General features: G+C 42.9%; 1 protein-coding gene across 9 annotated transcripts in view; it reads right to left on the bottom strand.

The window, feature by feature from the left end:
• pisd (phosphatidylserine decarboxylase) overlaps positions 1–22,945 on the bottom strand; it is a 44,770-nt gene that overhangs the window by 12,284 nt on the left and 9,541 nt on the right. Inside the window, exons 1-2 of one of the 9 annotated variants that reach the window (XM_020465390.2) lie at positions 19,301–19,436; positions 2,245–2,410 (exon numbers count right to left, since the gene is read on the bottom strand). The exons of 6 other annotated variants lie outside the window; for them this stretch is intronic. In XM_020465390.2, the coding sequence (XP_020320979.1) occupies positions 2,245–2,358 (114 nt within the window). In that variant the 5' untranslated portion in view covers positions 2,359–2,410; positions 19,301–19,436. Of the gene's footprint in view, positions 1–2,244; positions 2,411–7,541; positions 8,095–19,300; positions 19,437–22,945 lie in introns of those variants that run through there. 2 more of the 9 variants (XM_020465386.2, XM_020465389.2) reach the window with 2 other exon arrangements.

Genomic DNA, 22,945 nt, shown 5'->3' with positions numbered 1-22,945 from the left:
ATTGAAGACTCATCTCTTCAGTAGGGCCTATGATTGAGTGTAGTCTGGCCCAGGAGTGTGAAAGGCACCGGAGCGACGAACCGACCTTGCTGTCTCTGCCTGGCCGGTTCCCCTCACCACTGTGATTCTCTGCCTCTAACCCTATTAAGGGGGCTGAGTCACTGGCTTACTGGTGCCCTCCCATGCCGTCCCTAGGAGTGGTGAGTCACTTGAGTGGGTTGAGTCACTGATGTGATCTTCCTGTCCGGGTTGGCGCCCCCCCTTGAGTTCGTGCCGCGGGGGAGGTCTTCGTGGGCTTACTCAGCCTTTCTCTCAGGGTATTAGGTTGGTGGTTGAAGATATCCCTCTGGTGGTGGGGCCTGTGGGGGCTGTGCCTTGGCAAAGTGGGTGGGGTTATATCCTGCCTCTTTGGCTCTGTCCAGGGGTATCGTCGGACAGGGACACAGTGTCTCCCGACGCCTCCTGTCTCAGCCTCTTTATGCTGCAATAGTTTGTGTGTCGGGGGGCTATAGTCAGTCTGTTATATCTGGAGTATTTCTCATGATTTATCCTGTGACCTTTGTGAATTTAAGTATGCTCCCTCTCACTCTCTATCCTCCCTATCACTCCTTCCTCCCTCTCAGAGGACCTGAGCCCTAGGACCATGCCTCAGGACTAACTCTACAACCACTGTGATTACCATTATTATCTGACCCTGATGGTCATCTATGAAGGTTTGAACATCTTGGCCATGTTCTGTTATAATCTCCACCCGGCACAGCCAGAAGAGGACTGGCCACACCTCATAGCCTGGTTCCTCTCTAGGTTTATTCCTAGGTTTTAGCCTTTCAAGTGAGTTTTTCCTAACCACCGTGCTTCTACACCTGCATTGCTTGCTGTTTGGGGTTTTAGGCTGGGTTTCTGTACAGCGCTTTGTGACATCGGCTGATGTAAAAAGGGCTTCATAAATAAATTATTGAATTCTAATTGGTTAACTGTGCACTTTAGGGATCAGCTGCCTGGGGATCTTCCCCACCCCTTATCCCTGCCGAACAGCTGAAGCCCTTAATGATATGCCATCTCAAATCCAACGCGGCTACGAATGGACCGCCGGCACAGTAAAAAAAAACACATTGAAATAGCCATTTCTTTACGTGGTCTCAGATGTGAGGTCAGGGTAATACACGTAGAAATCAGATATAAAATAGACCTGCAATAGAATAGGAGTTTAACAGGTAGGTAGGAGGGTCTCAAAAAGCCATGTGACCCCAGGATTAAAAACCTTAAAGCTGATCAGAGTTCAGACTGTAAAACAGAAATACAGTGGAGAAATACTGGAGCTTATTTTGGTGCTTAACATTGCCAATAGAAATATAATGTATAGATCAAACTGACAAACCGATTCAATGTGCACAATAGAGAGAAGCATGTCTGTCTACAACATTTCAATACAAATTCTCTGGAACTTTGCGCACCCTCCTGAATTTAAGCCAAACCGGTGCTGCATGCGGAGTCTGGACCCGCCCACATAACTCACTAGGCAGTAAGGTCCTGTAGCTCCAGAGATGATCACAGATCTTGTCCAGACTGCAGGAAATAGATCAGCTGAGGATATGGGTGGCAGATAAGTTCTCTCCCCATGATTAAGTATCCACTTTGATTAATAGGTCAAGGGAGGCGGAATAGATCAACATTTCATGAATAACATTAAATGCTTATTGGCTGATGGTAAGGTGGGAAACAGCATCCATTGAAACTTAGGCCACTCACTCGCCCCTTTGCCGCGACAGTGTGAGCGAGCACAGCAGGAGAAGAAAACTAAGCATTCCTCCTGTTATTGTGTGGATCACACAAAGGGCCTTTGATAGGCGTTACGATAGAGCCTGGGCCGAGATCAGAGCTCTGCAGGTCCATATGGGTCCGGCCATCTGTGACGGGGGGTGGCGCACCTCACACATCAGTGGCTCTCTAACAGAGCACTTCTAGCCAAGAAAACCTGGTGCCATGACGCAGGGGAAACAAACTGTTTGGTAGGAACTGTAATGAACATAGAGGTTTATTAAAGTGGATTTAAAGTGCTTTTTCAGGTGTTCCAGCTGCCATTTACTTTGTTTGGGAGGAACTGGTGTCCTAACTCAACTAGTATTATAGGACTTGGTACCTCTGGATGCTGAGATTGACATTCAGTCATTCATTCTCTCTCACACCCACACACACACACACAAGAAAAACGCTGTAGTAGCGCGTTAGTAGGGAAGTACTCACCCTGCTTGTTGGTCTCCAGCCAACCTTGGCCAGGGGCTTGAGTGCGCCGAAGGTCAGGAAGTAGTAGAGGAAGCTGAGCGGCCATGAGCGCAGCCGCAAGACGGGCCGGGACATGCAGCTCAACTGGCCAAGACGACGCCGCAAGGCCAACTGAGGGAACTGCAACCTGCGCAACCATACAAAGCCCTGGGTTGGCACAGGTATGGCAGTGTACACACAAACAGAGTCTCCGACTCACAAAACACAGGCAGGGCAGAGACTCACATTCACAGACACACACAAAGTCTCTCACCCACGCACACCCACAAAGCACATGAAAAATGACAGAATGCACACGCGTGTCCACGCAAAGACGTGGGTAAATACACGTATAACGGAAACTAAAACGACGACGACAACAAAGCACAAACAGAAATAGTTGACAGATGATGCCCTCTTACGTTACTGTTCAAACACAGCACATTCCTATCAGGAAATAGGCTACTGAGCAGTCACACGTTCTGACTGCACAACCTACCCCAAAATCTCCTCAACCACGCAGATGATAGTCTTCCACAGTATCTCATCTAAACCCCCACGTGGTAAGTTTCCTAAAAATTAATATTTCATACAGAATCCACTCTACTCTTCAGGCTGCTTTTAGTCAAGTCAACTGTCTCTCCTTAAAATATCCTCATTCTAACTCCCATCCATCCAGATCTCTCAATATGGCATGTAAAAATATGCATCACTTTATTCGCTTAGCCTTAGGCGATAAATGCGGAGAGGGATTTTAAATGACAAACTCTGTGCTCTCGAAGTGTGTGGGTGGTAAAACACACAGCAAAAAATGCATAGAAAACAGCATATCCACCCAACAGTCAAATCCATAATCTGTCCATGACTATGCCTGGCCGCACTGCATACGTCTATTAAAATGGGCTTTAGTGGTGCTCGTGTTGTCCTGACTCTGTACAATAGGAACAACTAGGGCAGCAGTGATGCAGCGGTGGACTGGACTCTAAGGGGGAGACCAATGTTCTCAACAAGGGACATCCAACACACACAAAATGTACAACACCAAAGGCTTTTAGATGGGATATTGGGGGGGTAGAGAGTGAGTGAGTGAGAGAGTCCAGACTTGAGAGAAGAGGTGGTATAACACAGGCTAGCTGTATAGCCTCAGTGGGGCTATCTATAGGCCTAAAGAGGACCTGTCTCCACTAATCAGGATAAAGGCAAAGCGTGAGGCCATGCCATGCATGGTTTAGCCACTGACACCCTAACGGACAGCCGTCAGTCAGCAGCACCTTAACGCCACAATCACTGGCATACAGTAGGTTGCATTGGTCATCTCCTGTGGCGTCTATATTAATCCCTGTGTTATTATAGACCCGTTTGGCCTCTGCGTTGAATCGGATCAATTGAATGGTGCTTCACAGGCTGGTGTTGATGCCCCCTTTGTGAAACTGCTGCCAGTAATGAGTGATCGTCTCCCAGCACAGCCGTTCAGACACAACACTGCCCATATTGTTCCACTATCTGAATACACATGTATCGGAGGATGGCCTATAGATCCGGAGCAGCATGTGGAGCTGTGAGGTTCAGTGGGTCCGCACAGAGAGCCGCACACCCCACCACATTTTACTGTGTAATTTCTCAAGGGTTTGATGACCACAGCACGGCAGTCATGAAAGAAAAGGCTATCGTTAAACACATCTGAATGATCCACAGCGATTTAAGATCACCCCATTCTGGAAAACTGGAATGAAATTCCTGATTCATCAGGGAAAATCTCATCTCTGATTACTTTGGCTCCATGGTAGCTGGGTACGGGATTACTTCCACTGAGGCACACTGCTGTATGGTGCCTAGTGTACTGGAGATAGCGACTGCTCTCCTCATAGTCACCGCTGGCTGGCCTAGTTTGGACTGCAGAGCGTTAGACTGGGCCACTCATCCTCTCTAAGCTCTAAAAACAGGAAAGCAAGGTTTACTACAGAGCCTGGCCGGGTACACAGCCTATAATTAGATACCAGCTAATGGCGCTAATATAGATTTAGGGCAATTCCACGATAACGGAATTGCACTGAGACTCAGATTTCTCACTTTTTAAAAAATGTATGCCAAACAAATACCATTGATTTACAAAAAGTTTCACAAAACCATACAACTCTATGCACAAGGACTACTTTTAACAATTTATAAAACATTTTACAAAAACAATAAAAAAAAAACTAAAAACAGAATAACTCTGCAGATGCAAAGTTGGATAAAAAAAAAAAATATGTCCATGGTTTCCAATAACTGCTCCAAATTAACATTCAAAAGATAAAATGACAAAAGAATGGGGTGTGAGCTATGACATGACACATTGCATTTAATGAACTACAGTTTATTTGACCTTTATTTAACTAGGCATGTCAGTTAAGAACAAATTCTTATTTCGAACTACAGTAAGTGAAGTGGATTCCCCCCCCCCACAGACACCAACCTACATGTTTCACAAGTTAAACATCAAAGTACATCAGAGTATAGTTCAGTACAACTCTAGTGTGCTCTACTGAACTTTTAAATACAGTATTGTACTCTACGCTGCTTTTCTTTACTGTATTGTACTGTCCAAACTTGTGAACCAAACTGTGGTGTGACTATGATTTTCCATTGTAGCCAATTCAATTGCGGAATTTAGAGTTCACTTAATTCATCAACAAAATTGATAAGTAAAAACACCAAGTAATTGACAGAACTTCCTTCACTTGTTACGTCTGTATACTTCTGTAAACGTTCATTATCCTCCCACATGAGGAAGAGAAATTAGAATATATCTTAAAAGACACACTACACACACACACAAACGTATGTGGACACCCCTTAAAATTTCTAGCTTCAGCTACTTCAGCCACACCCGTTGCTGACAGGTGTATAAAAATTGAGCACACCGCCATGCAATCTCCATAAACAAACTGTTTATTGTCAGTAGTAGAACAGCCTTACTGAAAAGCTCACTGACATTAAAGCGTGGCACTGTAACAGTTCTGCCCCGGTCAACTGTAACTGTTGTTATTGTGAAGTGGAAATGTCTAGGAGTAACAACGGCTCAGCAACGAGGTGGTAGGCCACACAAGTTCACAGAACGGGGCTGCCGAATGCTGAAGCGTGTAGAAAAAGTCTGTCCTCGGTTGCAAGACACTACCGAATTCCAAACTGCCTCTGGAAGCACTGTTCGTCGGGAGCTTCATGAAATGGGTTTCCATGGCCGAGCAGCCGAACAAAAGCCTAAGATCTCCTAAGATCCCAATGCCAAGCGTCGGCTGGGGTGGTGTAAAACTGTCCGCCATTGAATTCTCGAACAGTGGAAACACGTTCTCTGGAGTTATGAATCACGCTTCACCATCTGGCTGTCAGACGGACAAATCTGGGTTTGGCGATTGCCAGGTGAACGCTACCTGCCCGAATGCACAGTGCCAACTGTAAAGTTTGGTGGAGGAGGAATAATGGACTGGGGCTGTTTTTCCACAGTTAGGGTTAGGGCAAGGGAAATCTTAATGCTACAGCATACAATGACATTCTGGACAATTTCGTGCTTCCAACTTTGTGGCAACAGTTTGGGGAAGGCCTTTTCTGTTTCAGCATGACAATGCCCCTGTGAACAAAGCGAGGACAAAAATATAAATGGTTTGATGAAATCAGTGTGGAAGAACTAGACTGGCCTGCACAAAGCCCTTACCTCAATCCCATTGAACACCTTTGGGATGAATTGGAACACCGACTGCGAACCAGGCCTAATCACCTAACATCAGTGCCTGACCTCACTAATGCTCGTGGCTGAATGGAAGCAAGTCCCTGCAACAGTGCTCCAACATCTAGTGGACAACCTTCCCAGAAGAGTGGAGGCTGTTCTAGGAGCAAAGGGGGGACCGACTCCATATTAATGCCCATGATTTTGGAATGAGATGTTCGACAAGCAGGTGTCCACATACTTTTGGTCATGTAGTGTGTGTGGGTTTTTGGTAATGGAATTTCAAGGCACTATGAAATGTTTCTTAAAACTTACAGAAGGGAGAAAGATTACTCCTAAACTAAATGTGTTGATATTAATTGGCAGGGGCCTTTACTTCAAAATGATGTATTTCTAATAACATCTACTAAAAAGTAAGGTTTCTAAAGACACTTTTAAGGTTTCTAAAGACACTTTTCCATCTGTTTGACCAGAAATCAAAGCCTTTACATAATCCTAATATTTATGATGGAAAATAGTTTAAAAAATAAATAATAATAATTTTAAAAAATCTTACATTTGACACCTAATCTGACATGCTCCTATGAACTTTAAATTGGTACTCCTGGGTCCTTTTACATGGAAATGACCCTGAAAGTTGTTAATTTGATGTAATTGAATCTCAATTCTCATACAAGTCAACCAGTGCAGTATCATTTAATTATTATTTACCGTAGCCTGTCATGCACCTTGGTTTCAGCAATCACAAAGTATAGCTTAAATATCCCAGCCAACCACATAAACGTAAAGAATACACTTCTGTAATAGTTTTATTTCCCGGCTATCCAGTCTCCCTCCACCACACAAAACGCAGGCTCCAACAGCACCCCCCCCCCCCCCCCCTCTTCAATGCAGGCACATATTAGCCAATCACTGGCTGCATAGCATTCTCTCTCTCCTGCTTCGCTCTATCTACATCAACAGAGTCTCTCAGCCGCCACAGAGATCTCTAAAACTCCATCTATCCGTCACTTCTTTCAGACCCACTTCAGAGGTTGGCTGGGTAAGGCTGGCCTTGGCCTGGCACAGATACATTGTTCCTCCTTAGACTGGCCTGCCTGGATGGGGCTTAAGGGCATTACGCTGCAATTAGGCCAAACAGAGGCTTTGTGCTGCCTGGAACAGAGAGAGAGAGAGAGCGAGAGAGAGAGCGAGAGAAAGATCGAGAAAGACGGGGCTTTGGGAGAGCGGACCGACTGTGACCACTCAATATTCAGGCCCTCGGCTCATGGTCGTCGCTCTTCTCATGTAGCAGCTCAACACGAAGTGCACACAACCCCACACTCACAAACCATAACTGCTAGAGCTTCAATCTCACAGCAGAACATTACATTAATCATCCCCTCCATGCTCGCTCTGGTCATCCCTCTCACTCGCCTTTAATCCATCTCTCACATACTGTAAACAATCACTTTATAGGCTGAAAACCATTCGCTCCTGTCTGTCATGTCTAACAAGCATGTTATACACATGCTAAGGCATCCTGTGGTCATTCATCGCTTGTTCTCGCTCTCATTCTCTCCCGCTCTCAGCATACCTGAATCGGTTCCTGTGGCTGAGTGCTTGGGCCCCGTGGCCTGAGACGTTGCCGTCGTTGCCTCCCCCCTGCTCCCCGGCAGCTCCTGTGGAGCTGATCGTCCGGAGCCGGCGCACATCAACCCTAACTCTGTGGAGATTGTAGCAAGACGGAGGGCTATGCAAAGACCTGCAGCATCTCACCATTTCCCTGAGCTATGCGCTGCCGCCCGCTGAAGGCTCCTGTTCTGACACATGATCACTGGAGGCGTGGGGGGTGGATTACAGACGCTTCTCTCTCGCGCTCACTGGGGCTGCCGCTCTAGCTCGGTGTGCGCACTTCTGTTCTCTTGCTGGAGCTCGTTCTCTCGCTCTGCTACTCTCTAGCCCAGCCCCCTTCTCTGGTAGGACGGATGTGACGTGGTGGAGGGTAATCCGTTCACTCCTCTTCTCTCTCAGGGATCCAAGGGCCTCTAGAAGTGATTTTGTACTAGAGAATGGACATCTTCTGGGTGGGCTGACTGTTTCACGGCTGACCTGAGAGGAGCAGACTGGTGACGGTGGGAGACTGGAGGAGGACTGGTCTGCCTGGGGGAGGGGCAGCTTGATGATAGGAGGGAAATGCGACAAGTTTGGTTTGCGATTCCTATGGTTGTTGATGTAAAGAATATTTGCTGGTCCGTGGTGTGTAATGAGGAGCAACCAGACGCTGCACTTGACACATTCATGACATTGCTTATCCCAGTTACTAATAAGCATGCACCCTTTAAGAAAATTACTAGAAACTGTTAAATCCCCAAGGATTGATAAGGAATTGAAAAACTATGGTTGAGAGTAAAGGTCGACTGATTAATCGGAATGGCCGATTAATTAGGGCCGATTTCAAGGTTTCATAACAAATCGGAAAATCGGTATTTTTGGACACCGATTTGGCCGATTAAAAAAAAACATGTATTTTTAAATGTATTTTTTACACCTTTATTTAATCTTTATTTAACTGTAATTCAGTTAAGAACATATTCTTAATTTCAATGACGGCCTAGGAACGGTGGGTTAACTGCCTCGTTCAGCGGCAGAACGACAGACTTTTACATTGTCAGCTCGAGGGATTCAAACTTGCAAACTTTACAGTTAACTAGTGCAAAGCTCTAACCACCTGCCTCTCATTGCACTCCACAAGGAGCCTGCCTGTTACGCGAATGCAGTAAGCCAAGGTAAGTTGCTAGCTAGCATTAAACTTATCTTAGAAAAAACAATCAATCATAATCACTAGTTAACTACACATGGTTGATGATATTACTAGTTTATCTAGCGTGTCCTGCGTTGCATATAATTGATGCGGTGCGTATCGTTGCTCCAATGTGTACATAACCATAGACATCAATGCCTTTCTTAAAATCAATACACAGAAGTATATATTTTTAAACCTGCATATTTAGCTAAAAGAAATCCAGGTTAGCAGGCAATATTAACCAGGTGAAATTGTGTCACTTCTCTTGCGTTCATTGCACGCAGAGTCAGTGTATATGCAACAGTTTGGGCTGCCTAATTTGCCAGAATTTTACATAATATTGAAGGTTGTGCAAAGTAACAGGAATATTTAGACTTATGGATGCCACCCGTTAGATTAAATACGGCACGGTTCCGTAATTCACTGAAAGAATAAACGTTTTGTTTTCGAGATGATAGTTTCCGGATTCGACCATATTAATGACGCAAGGCTCATATTTCTGTGTGTTATCATGTTATAACTAAGTATGATTTGATAGAGCAGTCTGACTGAGCGATGGTAGGCACCAGCAGGCTCGTAAGCATTAATTCAAACAGCACTTTCGTGCATTTGCCAGCAGCTGTTTATAACTTCAAGCCTATCAACTCCCGAGATTAGGCTCGTGTAACCGATGTGAAATGGCTAGCTAGTTAGCGGGGTGTGCGCTAATAGCGTTTCAAACGTCACTCGCTTTGGAGACTTGGAATGGTTGTTCCCCTTGCTTTGCAAGGGTCGCGGCTTTTGTGGCGCGATGGGTAACGCTGCTTCTAGGCAGGCAGTTGTCGTTGTGTTCCTGGTTCGAGCACAGGTAGGAGCGAGGAGAGGGACGGAAGCTACACTGTTAATACTAAAGTGCCTATAAGAACATCGAATAGTCAAAGGTTAATGAAATACAAATGGTATTGAGATAAATAGTCCTATAATTCCAATAACTACAACCTAAAACTTCTTACCTGGGAATATTGAAGACTCATGTTAAAAGGAACCACCAGTTTTCATATGTTCTCATGTTCTGAGCAAGGAACTGAAACTTTAGCTCTCTTACATGGCACATATTGCACTTTTACTTTCTTCTCCAACACTTTGTTTTTGCGTTATTTAAACCAAATTGAACATGTTTCATTATTTATTTGAGGCTAACTTGATTTTATTGATGTATTATATTAAGTTAAAATAAGTGTTCATTCAGTATTGTTGTAATTGTCATTATTACAAATAAATTAAATCGACCAATTAAATCGGTATCGGCTTTTTTTTGGGCCCTCCAATAAATCGGTATGGAAAAATCATATTGCGGTCGACCTCCAGTTGAGAGGAATGTGGCAAAAGAGATGGCAAATAGGTCTGGCTGTATAACCGATTGGCAAACGTACTGCAAATTGAGAAATCATGTGACTAAACTGACATTTTTAAAAGTAGTTAATACACTATTAAAGACAGATGCATGCATAAGAACAATAGTAAAAATATTTGGAGCACCCCCCCAAAAAACGTTGTCTATCAACAATGACAAGCCACCGGGGTCTGACAACTTGGATGGAAAATTAGTGAGAATATAAGCGGACAATATTGCCACTCCTATTTGCCAAATCTTCAATTTAAGCCTACTGGAAAGTGTGCATCCTCAGGCCTGGAAGGAAGCAAAAGTCATTAACTTACCTAGTAAAGGATAGTAAAGTCCCCTTCACTGGCTCAAATAGCTGACCAATCAGCCTGTTACCAACCCGTAGTAAAGTTTTGGAAAAAAATTTGTGTTTGACCAGATACAATGCTATTTTACAGTAAACAAACTGACAGACTTTCAGCACTCTTATAGGGAAGAACACTCAACAAGCACAGCACTTACACAAATTACTGGCTGAGAGAAATTGATAAAAAGATTGTGGGGGCTGTTTTGTAAGACTTCAGTGTCACTATAGACATTATTGATCATAGTCTGCTGCTGGAAAAACCTGTGTTATGGCTTTACACCCCCTGCTATAATGTAGATAAAGAGTTACCTGTCTAACAGAACACACTGCTATATTGTGGATAAAGAGTTACCTGCCTAACAGAACACAGAGGGTGTTATGGCTTTACACCCCCTGCTATATTGTGGATAAAGAGTTACCTGCCTAACAGAACACAGAGGGTGTTATGGCTTTACACCCCCTGCTATACTGTGGATAAAGAGTTACCTGTCTAACAGAACACAGAGGGTGTTATGGCTTTACACCCCCTGCTATACTGTAGATAAAGAGTTACCTGTCTAACAGAACACAGAGGGTGTTATGGCTTTACACCCCCTGCTATAATGTGGATAAAGAGTTACCTGTCTAACAGAACACAGAGGGTGTTATGGCTTTACACCCCCTCCTATTGTAGATAAAGAGTTACCTGTCTAACAGAACACAGAGGGTGTTATGGCTTTACACCCCCTGCTATATTGTAGATAAAGAGTTACCTGTCTAACAGAACACAGAGGGTGTTATGGCTTTACACCCCTGCTATACTGTGGATAAAGAGTTACCTGCCTAACAGAACACAGAGGGTGTTATGGCTTTACACCCCCTGCTATATTGTGGATAAAGAGTTACCTGCCTAACAGAACACAGAGGGTGTTATGGCTTTACACCCCCTGCTATATTGTGGATAAAGAGTTACCTGTCTAACAGAACACAGAGGGTGTTATGGCTTTACACCCCCTGCTATATTGTGGATAAAGAGTTACCTGCCTAACAGAACACAGAGGGTGTTATGGCTTTACACCCCCTGCTATATTGTGGATAAAGAGTTACCTGTCTAACAGAACACAGAGGGTGTTATGGCTTTACACCCCCTGCTATATTGTGGATAAAGAGTTACCTGCCTAACAGAACACAGAGGGTGTTATGGCTTTACACCCCCTGCTATATTGTGGATAAAGAGTTACCTGCCTAACAGAACACAGAGGGTGTTATGGCTTTACACCCCCTGCTATATTGTGGATAAAGAGTTACCTGCCTAACAGAACACAGAGGGTGTTATGGCTTTACACCCCCTGCTATATTGTGGATAAAGAGTTACCTGCCTAACAGAACACAGAGGGTGTTATGGCTTTACACGCCCTGCTATATTGTGGATAAAGAGTTACCTGCCTAACAGAACACAGAGGGTGTTATGGCTTTACACCCCCTGCTATACTGTGGATAAAGAGTTACCTGCCTAACAGAACACAGAGGGTGTTATGGCTTTACACCCCCTGCTATATTGTGGATAAAGAGTTACCTGCCTAACAGAACACAGAGGGTGTTATGGCTTTACACCCCCTGCTATATTGTAGATAAAGAGTTACCTGCCTAACAGAACACAGAGGGTGTTATGGCTTTACACCCCCTGCTATAATGTAGATAAAGAGTTACCTGCCTAACAGAACACAGAGGGTGTTCTTTAGTGGAAGACTCTCCAACATAATCCAGGTTGAATCAGGAATTTCCCAGGGTAGCTGTTTAGGTCCTTTACTTTTTTCAATCTTTACTAATGACCTGCCACTGGCTTTGAGTAAAGCCAGAGTGTCTATGTATGCGGATGACTCAACACTATACACGTCAGTTACCACAGCAACTGAAATGACTGCAACACTTAACAAAGAGCTGCAGTTAGTTTCAGAATGGGTGGCAAGGAATACATTTGTCCTAAATATTTCAAAAACACAAAATGTGTATTTGGGACAAATCCTTCACTAAACGCTAAACTACAACTAAATCTTGTAATGAATAAGGTGAAAATTGAGCAAGTTGAGGAGACTAAATTGCTTGAAGTAACCCTGGATTGTAAACTGTCATGGTCAAAACATTGATTAAACCGTAGCTAGGATGGGGAGAAGTCTGTCCATAAAGTGCTACTCCAACTTCTGAACAACATTATGAACAGGGCAGGTCCTACAGGCTCTAGTTTCAACGCACCTGGACTACTGTTCAGTCGTTTGATCAGGTGCCACAAAGAGGGACTTTGCCATTGGCTCAGAACAGGGCAGCACGGCTGGCCCTTGGATGTACACCGATAGCGAACATTAATATTCATGTCAATCTCTCCTGGCTCAAAGTGGAGGAGAGATTGACTTCATCACTACTTGTATTTGTGTGAGGTATTGACATGTTGAATGCACCGAGCTGTCTGTTTGAACTCCTGGCACACAGACACCCATGCATACCCCACAAGACATGCCACCAGAGGTCTCTTCACAGTCCCCAAGTCCAGAACAGACTATGGAAGGCGCACAGCACCACATAGAGCCATGACTACGTGGAACTCTGTTCCACATCAAGTAAATCACGCAAGCAGTAAAATTAGATATAAAAAAAAAAATCCACCTTATGGAACAGCGGGGAATGTGAAGCAACACAGACACATGCATAAAAACACAATAACATGCGGACTATACACACACACACACTAGTACACATGGATTTTGTGTTGTGAATAGGTGGTAGTAGATTAGGGGCCTGAGGGCACACAGTGTGTTGTGAATAAGTGGTAGTAGATTAGGGGCCTGAGGGCACACAGTGTGTTGTGAATAAGTGGTAGTAGATTAGGGGCCTGAGGGCACACAGTGTGTTGTGAATAAGTGGTAGTAGATTAGGGGCCTGAGGGCACACAGTGTGTTGTGAATAAGTGGTAGTAGATTAGGGGCCTGAGGGCACACAGTGTGTTGTGAATAAGTGGTAGTAGATTAGGGGCCTGAGGGCACACAGTGTGTTGTGAATAAGTGGTAGTAGATTAGGGGCCTGAGGGCACACAGTGTGTTGTGAATAAATGGTAGTAGATTAGGGGCCTGAGGGCACACAGTGTGTTGTGAATAAGTGGTAGTAGATTAGGGGCCTGAGGGCACACAGTGTGTTGTGAATAAGTGGTAGTAGATTAGGGGCCTGAGGGCACACAGTGTGTTGTGAATAAGTGGTAGTAGATTAGGGGCCTGAGGGCACACAGTGTGTTGTGAATAAGTGGTAGTAGATTAGGGGCCTGAGGGCACACAGTGTGTTGTGAATAAGTGGTAGTAGATTAGGGGCCTGAGGGCACACAGTGTGTTGTGAATAAGTGGTAGTAGATTAGGGGCCTGAGGGCACACAGTGTGTTGTGAATAAGTGGTAGTAGATTAGGGGCCTGAGGGCACACAGTGTGTTGTGAATAAGTGGTAGTAGATTAGGGGCCTGAGGGCACACAGTGTGTTGTGAATAAGTGGTAGTAGATTAGGGGCCTGAGGGCACACAGTGTGTTGTGAATAAGTGGTAGTAGATTAGGGGCCTGAGGGAACACAGTGTGTTGTGAATAAGTGGTAGTAGATTAGGGGCCTGAGGGCACACAGTGTGTTGTGAATAAGTGGTAGTAGATTAGGGGCCTGAGGGCACACAGTGTGTTGTGAATAAGTGGTAGTAGATTAGGGGCCTGAGGGCACACAGTGTGTTGTTTAATAAGTGGTAGTAGATTAGGGGCCTGAGGGCACATAGTGTGTTGTGAATAAGTGGTAGTAGATTAGGGGCCTGAGGGAACACAGTGTGTTGTGAATAAGTGGTAGTAGATTAGGGGCCTGAGGGAACACAGTGTGTTGTGAATAAGTGGTAGTAGATTAGGGGCCTGAGGGAACACAGTGTGTTGTGAATAAGTGGTAGTAGATTAGGGGCCTGAGGGAACACAGTGTGTTGTGAAATCTGTTATACAATTTTAAAAAACAACATTACAATACATTCATAACTGCCTTAATTTTGCTGGACCACAGCAACAAGCTGTGGCCTTGGCAGCAGCTAATGGGTTTCATAATAAATACAAACAACCCCATCAGCTATAGTGTTCACGGACCCCGTTATAGACTCCTGGCAGCTCCCATATACTGCTGATCTATATGGTATTTGGCCTGATTTAGGGAGCCTGGAGTCCACTGCTTCCTACCTTATCCTATCATTAGCTCAGCAAAGCTCAGTGTGTGTGGGGGTTAATCAATTCACTATCTTCTGTTTTGTCAGTTAATCATTTCAGAAAGTTAAGAGTCATAATTAGACATTGTTGCCTGACTGGTAATTTTTCAAGTAAAGATTTTAAAAGACTACTCAAGATGCAGTTCCAGTGTTTCCCCTATATTCCCTTAGCCCACCGCTGCTAAATTGTTGCCACTGCTGCAATTACTGCTGTAATTGAAATAAGATTCAGTACCAGTCAAAAGTTGACAGCTACTCATTCAAGGGTTTCTTTATTTACCATTTTCTACATTGTAGAATGAAAGTGAAGACATCAAAACTATGAAATAACACATAGAATCATGTAGTAACCAAAAAAGTGTTAAATCAAAATCTATTTTACATTCTTCAAAGTAGCCACCCTTTACCTTGATGACAGCTTTGCACACTCTTGGCATTCTCTCAACCAGCTTCATGAGGTAGTCACCTGGAATGCATTTCAGTTAACAGTATTTCAACATCTGGATGAGAAGCTTGCCCAAAGTAAACGGCCTGTTACTCAGGCCCAGAAGCTAGGATATGCATATAATTGGTAGATTTGGATAGAAAACTAAAGTTTCCAAAACTGTTAAAATAATGTCTGACTATAACAGAACTGATATGAGGAAAATCCATCCAGGAAGTGGGATTCTTTTGATGTGCGTACTTTTCAATTGAATGCCTATAGAGTTTCTAATGGTTTAGGACCCAGATTGCAGTTCCTATGGAATCCACTAGATGTAAAACTTTAGACATCATTACAGGCTTGTTTTCTGAAAACTGAAGAAGCATGAGACCTTTCTCTCAGTGGACTGAGGAAGAACGCAGAGCTGATTTGCACGCATGACCGATTTGCACTCCCTTCGTTGTTTTTCCTTTCTTTTGAATAAGCCATTGTCCGGTTGAAATATTATCGATTATTTAGATAATTGACAACCTGACGATTAATTATAAACATTGTTTGACCTGTTTCAACAAACTTTGCCGGTACTATTAGGATGAATTCGTCTGCATGTTGAGAGAGCCTTTGAGCCTGTGGATTACTGAACAAAACACGCCAACAAGAGTTTTTGGGATATAAAAGAGGGGCTTTATCGAACGAAACCAACACTTATTGTGTAGCTGGTACTCTTTGTGACTGCAACCATATGAAGATCTAAGGTAAGTGATTTATTTTATCACTATTTCTGACTTTTATAATTCCTTTACTTGGTTGTAAAATGTTCGTATGCAGGGCGCAGACATGACTATTTCTGTATTTTAAATATCTTTCCTTAATGTGTCTTTCCTTAATGTGTTTGAGCCAATCAGTTGTGTATACAGAAGATAACAAATATGGCTAAAATACCATATTATGGCAAGAGCAAATCAAATAAGCAGAGAGAATGACAGTCCATCATTACTTTAAGACATGAAGGTCAGTCAATGCTGAACATTTCAAGAACTTTGAAAGTTATTTCAAGTGCAGTCGCAAAAGCCATCAAGCTCTATGGTGAAGCTGGCTCTCATGAGAACCGCCACAGGAAAGGAAGACCGAGAGTTACCTCTGCTGCAGCTCAAATAAATGCTTCAGAGTTCAAGTAACAGACAACTGTTCAGAGAAGACTGGTGAAATAGCAAAGAAACCACTACTAAAGGACACCAATACGAGACTTGCTTGGGCCAAGAAACACGAGCAATGGACATTAGACCGTTGGAAATCTATCCTTTGGCCTGAGGAGTCCAAATTTGAGATTTTTGGTTGCAACCGCCGTGTCTTTGTGAGACGCGGATGATCTCTGTATGTGAGGTTCCCACCGTGAAGCATGGAGGTGGTGGTGTGAGGGGGTTGCTGGTGACACTAAGTGATTTATTTAGAATTCAATGCACACTTAACCAGCATAGCTACCACATCATTCTGCAGCGATACACCATGCCATTTGGTTTGCGCTTAGTAGGACTATAATTTGTTTTTCAACAGGACAACGACTCAACATACCTCCAGGCTGTGTAAGGGCTATTTGACCAAGACTGAGAGTAATGGAGTGTTGCATCAGATGACCTGGCCTCCTCAATCACCGCACCTCAACCCAATTGAGATGGTTTGGGGTGAGTTGGACTTTTAGCGTGAAGGAAAAGCAGCCAACAAGTGCTCAGCATATGTGGGAACCCCAAGAATGCTGGAAAAGCATTTCTCATGAAGCTGGTTGAGAGAATGCCGAGAGTGTGCAAAGCTGTCAAGGCAAAGGGAGGATACGTGGAAGAATCTTTAATATATTTTGTTTAACACTTTCTTGGTTACTACATGATTCCATGTGCCATTTCATAGTTGAGGTCTTCACTAGTATTCTACAACGTAGAAAAACCCTTGAATAGGTGTCCAAACTTTTGACTGGTACTGTGTGTGCGTGTATACAGTTGAAGTCGGAAGTTTACATACACTTAGGTTGGAGTCATTAAAACTTGTTTTTCAACCACGCCACAAATTTCTTGTTCACAAACTATAGTTTTGGCAAGTCGGTTAGGACATCTACTTTGTGCATGACAAGTAATTTTTCCAACAATTGTTTACAGACAGATTATTTCACTGCATCACAATTCCAGTGGGTGAGAAGTTGACATACATTGAGTTCACTGCCTTTAAAACAGAGCTTGGATAAATCCAGAAAATTGTGTCATGGCTTTAGAAGCTTCTGATAGGCTAATTGACATAATTTGAGTCAATTGGAGGTGTACCTGTGGATGTATTTCAATGCCTACCTTCAAACTCAGTGCCTCTTTGCTTGACATCATGGGAAAATCCCCCCCCCCAAAAAAATCAGCCACGACCTAAGAAAAAAAAATTGGAGACCTCCACAAGTCTGGTTCATCCTTGGGAGCAAAGGGTACCGCATTCATCTGTACAAACAATAGTACACAAGTATAAACACCATGGGACCACTCAGCCATCATACTGCTCAGGAAGGAGATGTGTTCTATCTCCTAGAGATGAACGTACTTGTGCCAAAAGTGCAAACCAATCCCAGAACAGCAGCAAAGGACCTTGTGAAGATGCTGGAGGAAACAGGTACAAAAGTATCCATATCCACAGTAAAACAAGTCCTATATCGACATAACCTGAAAGGTCGCTCAGCAAGGAAGAAGCCACTGCTCCAAAACCACCATAAAAAAGCCAAACTACGGTTTACAACTACACATGGGGACAAAGATGGTACTTTTTGGAGAAATGTCCTCTGGTCTGATGAAACAAAAATAGAACGGTTTGGCCATAATGACCATCGTTATGTTTGGAGGAAAAAGGGGGGGCCTTGCAAGCCGAAGAACATCCCAACCGTGAAGCACGGGGGTGGCAGCATCGTGTTGTGGGGGTGCTTTGCTGCAGGAGGGACTGGTGTACTTCACAAAATAGATGGCATCATGAGGTAGGAAAATTGTGAATATATTGAAGCAACATCAAGACATCAGTCAGGAAGTTAAAGCTTGGTCGCAAATGGGTCTTCCAAATGGTCAATAACCCCAAGCATACTTCCAAAGTTGTGGCAAAATGGCTTAAGGACAACAAAGTCAAGGTATTGGAGTGGCCATCACAAAGCCCTGACCTCAATCCTATAGAACATTTGTGGGCAGAAATGAAAAAGCGTGTGCGAGCAAGGAGGCCTACAAACCTGACTCAGTTACACCAGCTCTGTCAGGAGGAATTGGTCAAAATTCACCCAACTTATTGTGGGAAGCTTGTGGAAGGCTACCAGAAATGTTTGACCCAAGTTAAACCCTTTAAAAGGCAATGCTACCAAACACTAATTGAGTGCATGTAAACTTCTGACCCACTGGGAATATGAAAGAAATAAAAGCTGAAATAAAATCACTATTATTCTGACATTTCACATTCTAAAAATAAAGTGGTGATCCTAACTGACCTAAGACAGGGAATTTTTACTAGGATTAAATGTCAGGAATTGTGAAAAGTTTAAACGTATGTAAACTTCTGACATCAACTGTATGTATGCATGTATTCTTCCAAGACACGCTTTTAAATGGATAGTCATTGGCTCAATGACAGGAAGTCTATGGGAGCTAGCATGTCATTGCGCTAACGCTAGTAGTCGCACACTATAGACCTATTATACTCCCAACAGTGTGCAACTATTTTCTCACTATCGTTTATCTAGCAGTCTGATGTTGGACTTTAAGGGTCGAGTTCCTACTCTATTAGTCTCTCAACAAACTTGTCTCGGCCAAACAGGAAGGCGGTCCCTAAAAGCCACAAAAAGCAGGAAACATTACCCACTTCCTTATCTGAAACACTGATGCTACAGACGACCGACGTACCCTGTGAGATGACTCATCTAAAACAGTTACCGTAAGCACAGGAACTGTGCAGAGAAAGACTTCAGTACAGATTGTTTATCCCTAAATCCACTTAGGTTTTTGACCACTTTACTGTTCCATATTAAAACACTGTTCGGTTTAACTAGAACACATTGAACAACTTCCATAAACAGTTACGCATTTCAGCTAATAATTATACCAAGTTCATCAAACAGTATTGAGCTTATTTCAAAAAGAAGAAACTCAGAGCCTTACCTTCTCTTGGTGTTTTGTCTGAAATGTGAATAAAATTGACAAAGGCGAAGTTAGGTCTCTCACTGCGTGCTAGTTAAAAGTGAAGGCTCTACTCTCACAACAAAGTGCTGCATGCTGACTAGACAAGCCCTTTAAGAGACTAGAGGGTGGGTGGGCAGATATCACATTCAAGAGTGTCATTGGTGGATGATGTCATCAGAAAAAGTAGCCCGATGGGCCAGGCACACAAATCTACTGTAGCTGTACAATATCTCATCATTCATTAAGTTTACAGCAGAGCTAACTTAAAAGCTAGAATCCTTAATTGATACAATAAAGTGTTCTGCTATGGGTACAAGGACTGACCATCCATGATATCAAATGTATAGTTTTAAACCATGTTGTTTCCAAACATTGGCCTAAAACAAGCTTATATTTTGAGTTCTGATGGGGTATGACAGTTGAACTAAGCTCATGAAGCATTTATAAAAGTTATATTCTTCTAGAATCAATGGGTATATCGTTAAATTTACAAGTAAAAAAAATGTAGCAACTAAGGATTCTTTAACGATTTGGGGTGATGAACTGTATTCAACTAGGCCAACATGCATCCATGAGCAGAGATAGAAAGCGCCACAATTAGCCTATTTAAATATTTGGTCATTTTATTTGGAGTAGTCTGGACTTTCCATCGGTAGATGATTTACAGATAGTACAACCTACAACCATTTGTTGATAAGCAACTGCTTGCTAAAGTTACGATAAAGGTTACCGATGTTACTAGGGATGCACGATATAAAACAGTGAAAATATCTGGAATCGGACGATATTAGCTAGAATGACAACATCGGTATCTGCCCAGTCTAGTTTAACGCCGATGTCAAAGCTGACGTGCATACTAGAGGTTGACCGACTAATCGGAATGGCCGATTAATTAGGGCCGATTAATTAGGGCCGATTGATTGGGGCCGATTAATTAGGGCCGATTTCAAGTTTTCATAACAAATCGGAAAATCTTTTTTTATTTTTTTTACACCTTCATTTATCCTTTATTTAACTAGACAAGTCAGTTAAGAACACATTCTTATTTTCAATGACGGCCTAGGAACAGTGGGTTAACTGCCTCGTTCAGGGGCAGAAAGACAGATTTTCACCTTGTCAGCTCGGGGGATCCAATCTTGCAACCTTACAGTTAACTAGTCCAAGGCAATAACGACCTGCCTCTCTCTCGTTACACTCCACAAGGAGACTGCCTGTTACGCAAATGCAGTAAGCAAAGGTAAGTTGCTAGCTAGCATTAAACTTATCTTATAAAAAACAATCAATCATAATCACTAGATATTATCTATCGTGTCCTGTGTGGCATATAATCTGACTGAGCATACAAGTATCTAAGTATCTGATTGAGCGGTGGTAGGCAGAAGCAGGCACGTAAACATTCATTCAAACAGCACTTTGCACTTCACACGTGCTTTCTGCCAGCAGCTCTTCGTTGTGCATCAAGCTTTGCGCTGTTTATGACTTCAAATCTATCAACTCCCGAGATGAGGCTGGTGTGACCGAAGTGAAATGGCTCGCTCTGAGCCTTGGGGTGGTTGTTTCCCTTGCTCTGCATGGGTAACGCTGCTTCGATGTGGTGGCTGTTGTCGTTGTGTTGCTGGTTCGAGCCCAGGGAGGAGCGAGGAGAGGAACGGAAGCTATACTGTTACACTGGCAATACTAAAGTGCCTATAAGAACATCCAATAGTCAAAGGTTAATGAAATACAAATGGTATAGGAGGGAAATAGTCCTATAATTACTACAACCTAAAACTTCTTACCTGGGAATATTGAAGACTCATGTTAAAAGGAACCACCAGCTTTCATATGTTCTCATGTTCTGAGCAAGGCACTGGAACGTTAGCTTTCTTACATGGCACATATTGCACTTTTACGTTCTTCTCCAACACTTTGTTTTTGCATTATTTAAACCAAATTGAACATGTTTCATTATCTACTTGAGGCTAAATTTATTTTATTGATGTATTACATTAAGTTCAAATAAGTGTTCATTCAGTATTGTCGTAATTGTCATTATTACAAATACATTTTATTAAAAAAAATATTATATATATATTTTAAAATCGGCTGATTAATTGGTATCGGCTTTTTTGGTCCTCCAATAATCGGTATCGGCGTTGAAAAATCATAATCGGTCGACCTCTAGTGCATACCTATAGCTGGTAGGTACGTAACGTAACGACGCCATGTAAAATGTTGCGGTACACGTGCAACACAGCATTTCTAACCTAACCCACAATGTCTGCTGTGTGTATCGAGCAATCAACAAGTCGAGCAGTCATTTGAAAGAGTAACAACATTTCAGCAAGACAACTCAATGCCAAGATAACAGAATTCATTGCCCTTGAAAATCAACCGCTCTCTGTCGTGGGTGATGTTGGCTTTCGCCGACTGGTCGAGCACCGGTACACGTTGCCCTACCAGAGTTACACAGTAATAGCATCACGACATACTATGAAATGCCATTTGGGTCTTTACGTGTCAAAAGATACATGTCAAATAACAGTTCTATTATAGAATGTTGTGTGTTCTGAATTTGCACGTGCAAGCCAAGCACCACCACTTCTATCAGTAGCACGATCAAAGCTGTACAAAAAAGTCTGCAAACAAGCAAACACCGGCCACGAACGATGTGTTTACAATACGGCCTTGGAAATAATGCATTATTTGTTCGACTGCAACTTCAGTGGTAGCTAGCTTTAGCTTGGTACCTAGCTAGCACCAATAGCCTGAAATCAATGACCAGTAGAAACAGCAGTCATTTCATTATTCTTAGCTATGAACTAGGAATCCTTGTAAGTATTAGCTAGTTAGCCACTTGTTGTTCGCCTATTGAAATTGAACTTCAGTTCATGAAAATAATAGCTAGCCAGCTACTTAACCCTGTTGCCCAAAGCTATCGTTATAAGCAGCCAGCTAGCTTCAGCTGGCTAGTGAGGCTCGGCCGGACCGGGTTGTGTTGTGAAGCTAGTCACAATAAGGATTAGGCACAATAGTGGAATTTGCAGTTGGCCTTCAAAATAAAAGTACCTCTTTAAAAGCGATGAAGGTTACAATTGGTGGAATCATGCCATATTTAGACTAGATAATGTTAAACAAGGTTGGAATGTGAAGCAATGAAATGGGGTATTAGTCTACTCGGTGACACGCACAGAACACAACTGAAGAGTTTACACAAATATTAGCATTGTACCTATTGCGGGACTGTGAAATCACCTCAGTCAGGCTATTGTGTGTATTGACATTCATATTGCAGTGTATAGGTTTACCTAAGGATTGGGGATCAATGCAATGGGTTATCAGACTCCAAAACATCCATGCAGTATTGTTTTCCCTCTGGAAGTGTTCAATACACAAAGGATGACAATACATGTGGCTCAACTCAGTTGTTTCAGAGTCCAGCAATAAGAGCTACGATGCTAATGTTCTCTGGGTGTCATTGAATAGACTGATCTCATTGATACACAATCATAGTTAAGGCTGTACAGTGAAATAAGTATGCCCCCAATGCAAGTCTAAAGTATAATACATCCAGTGTGATTGTCGTCAAATTATTGTCTTATTGATTTTATATAACATTCCAACCTCGTTTAGCATGATCTATTC

Source organism: Oncorhynchus kisutch, linkage group LG29 (genome assembly GCF_002021735.2).
Source record: "Oncorhynchus kisutch isolate 150728-3 linkage group LG29, Okis_V2, whole genome shotgun sequence".
NCBI classification, from domain to species: domain Eukaryota; kingdom Metazoa; phylum Chordata; class Actinopteri; order Salmoniformes; family Salmonidae; genus Oncorhynchus; species Oncorhynchus kisutch.
The sequence above is the reverse complement of the archived record's forward strand: the minus strand, read 5'-3'. Positions and strand labels throughout refer to the sequence as shown.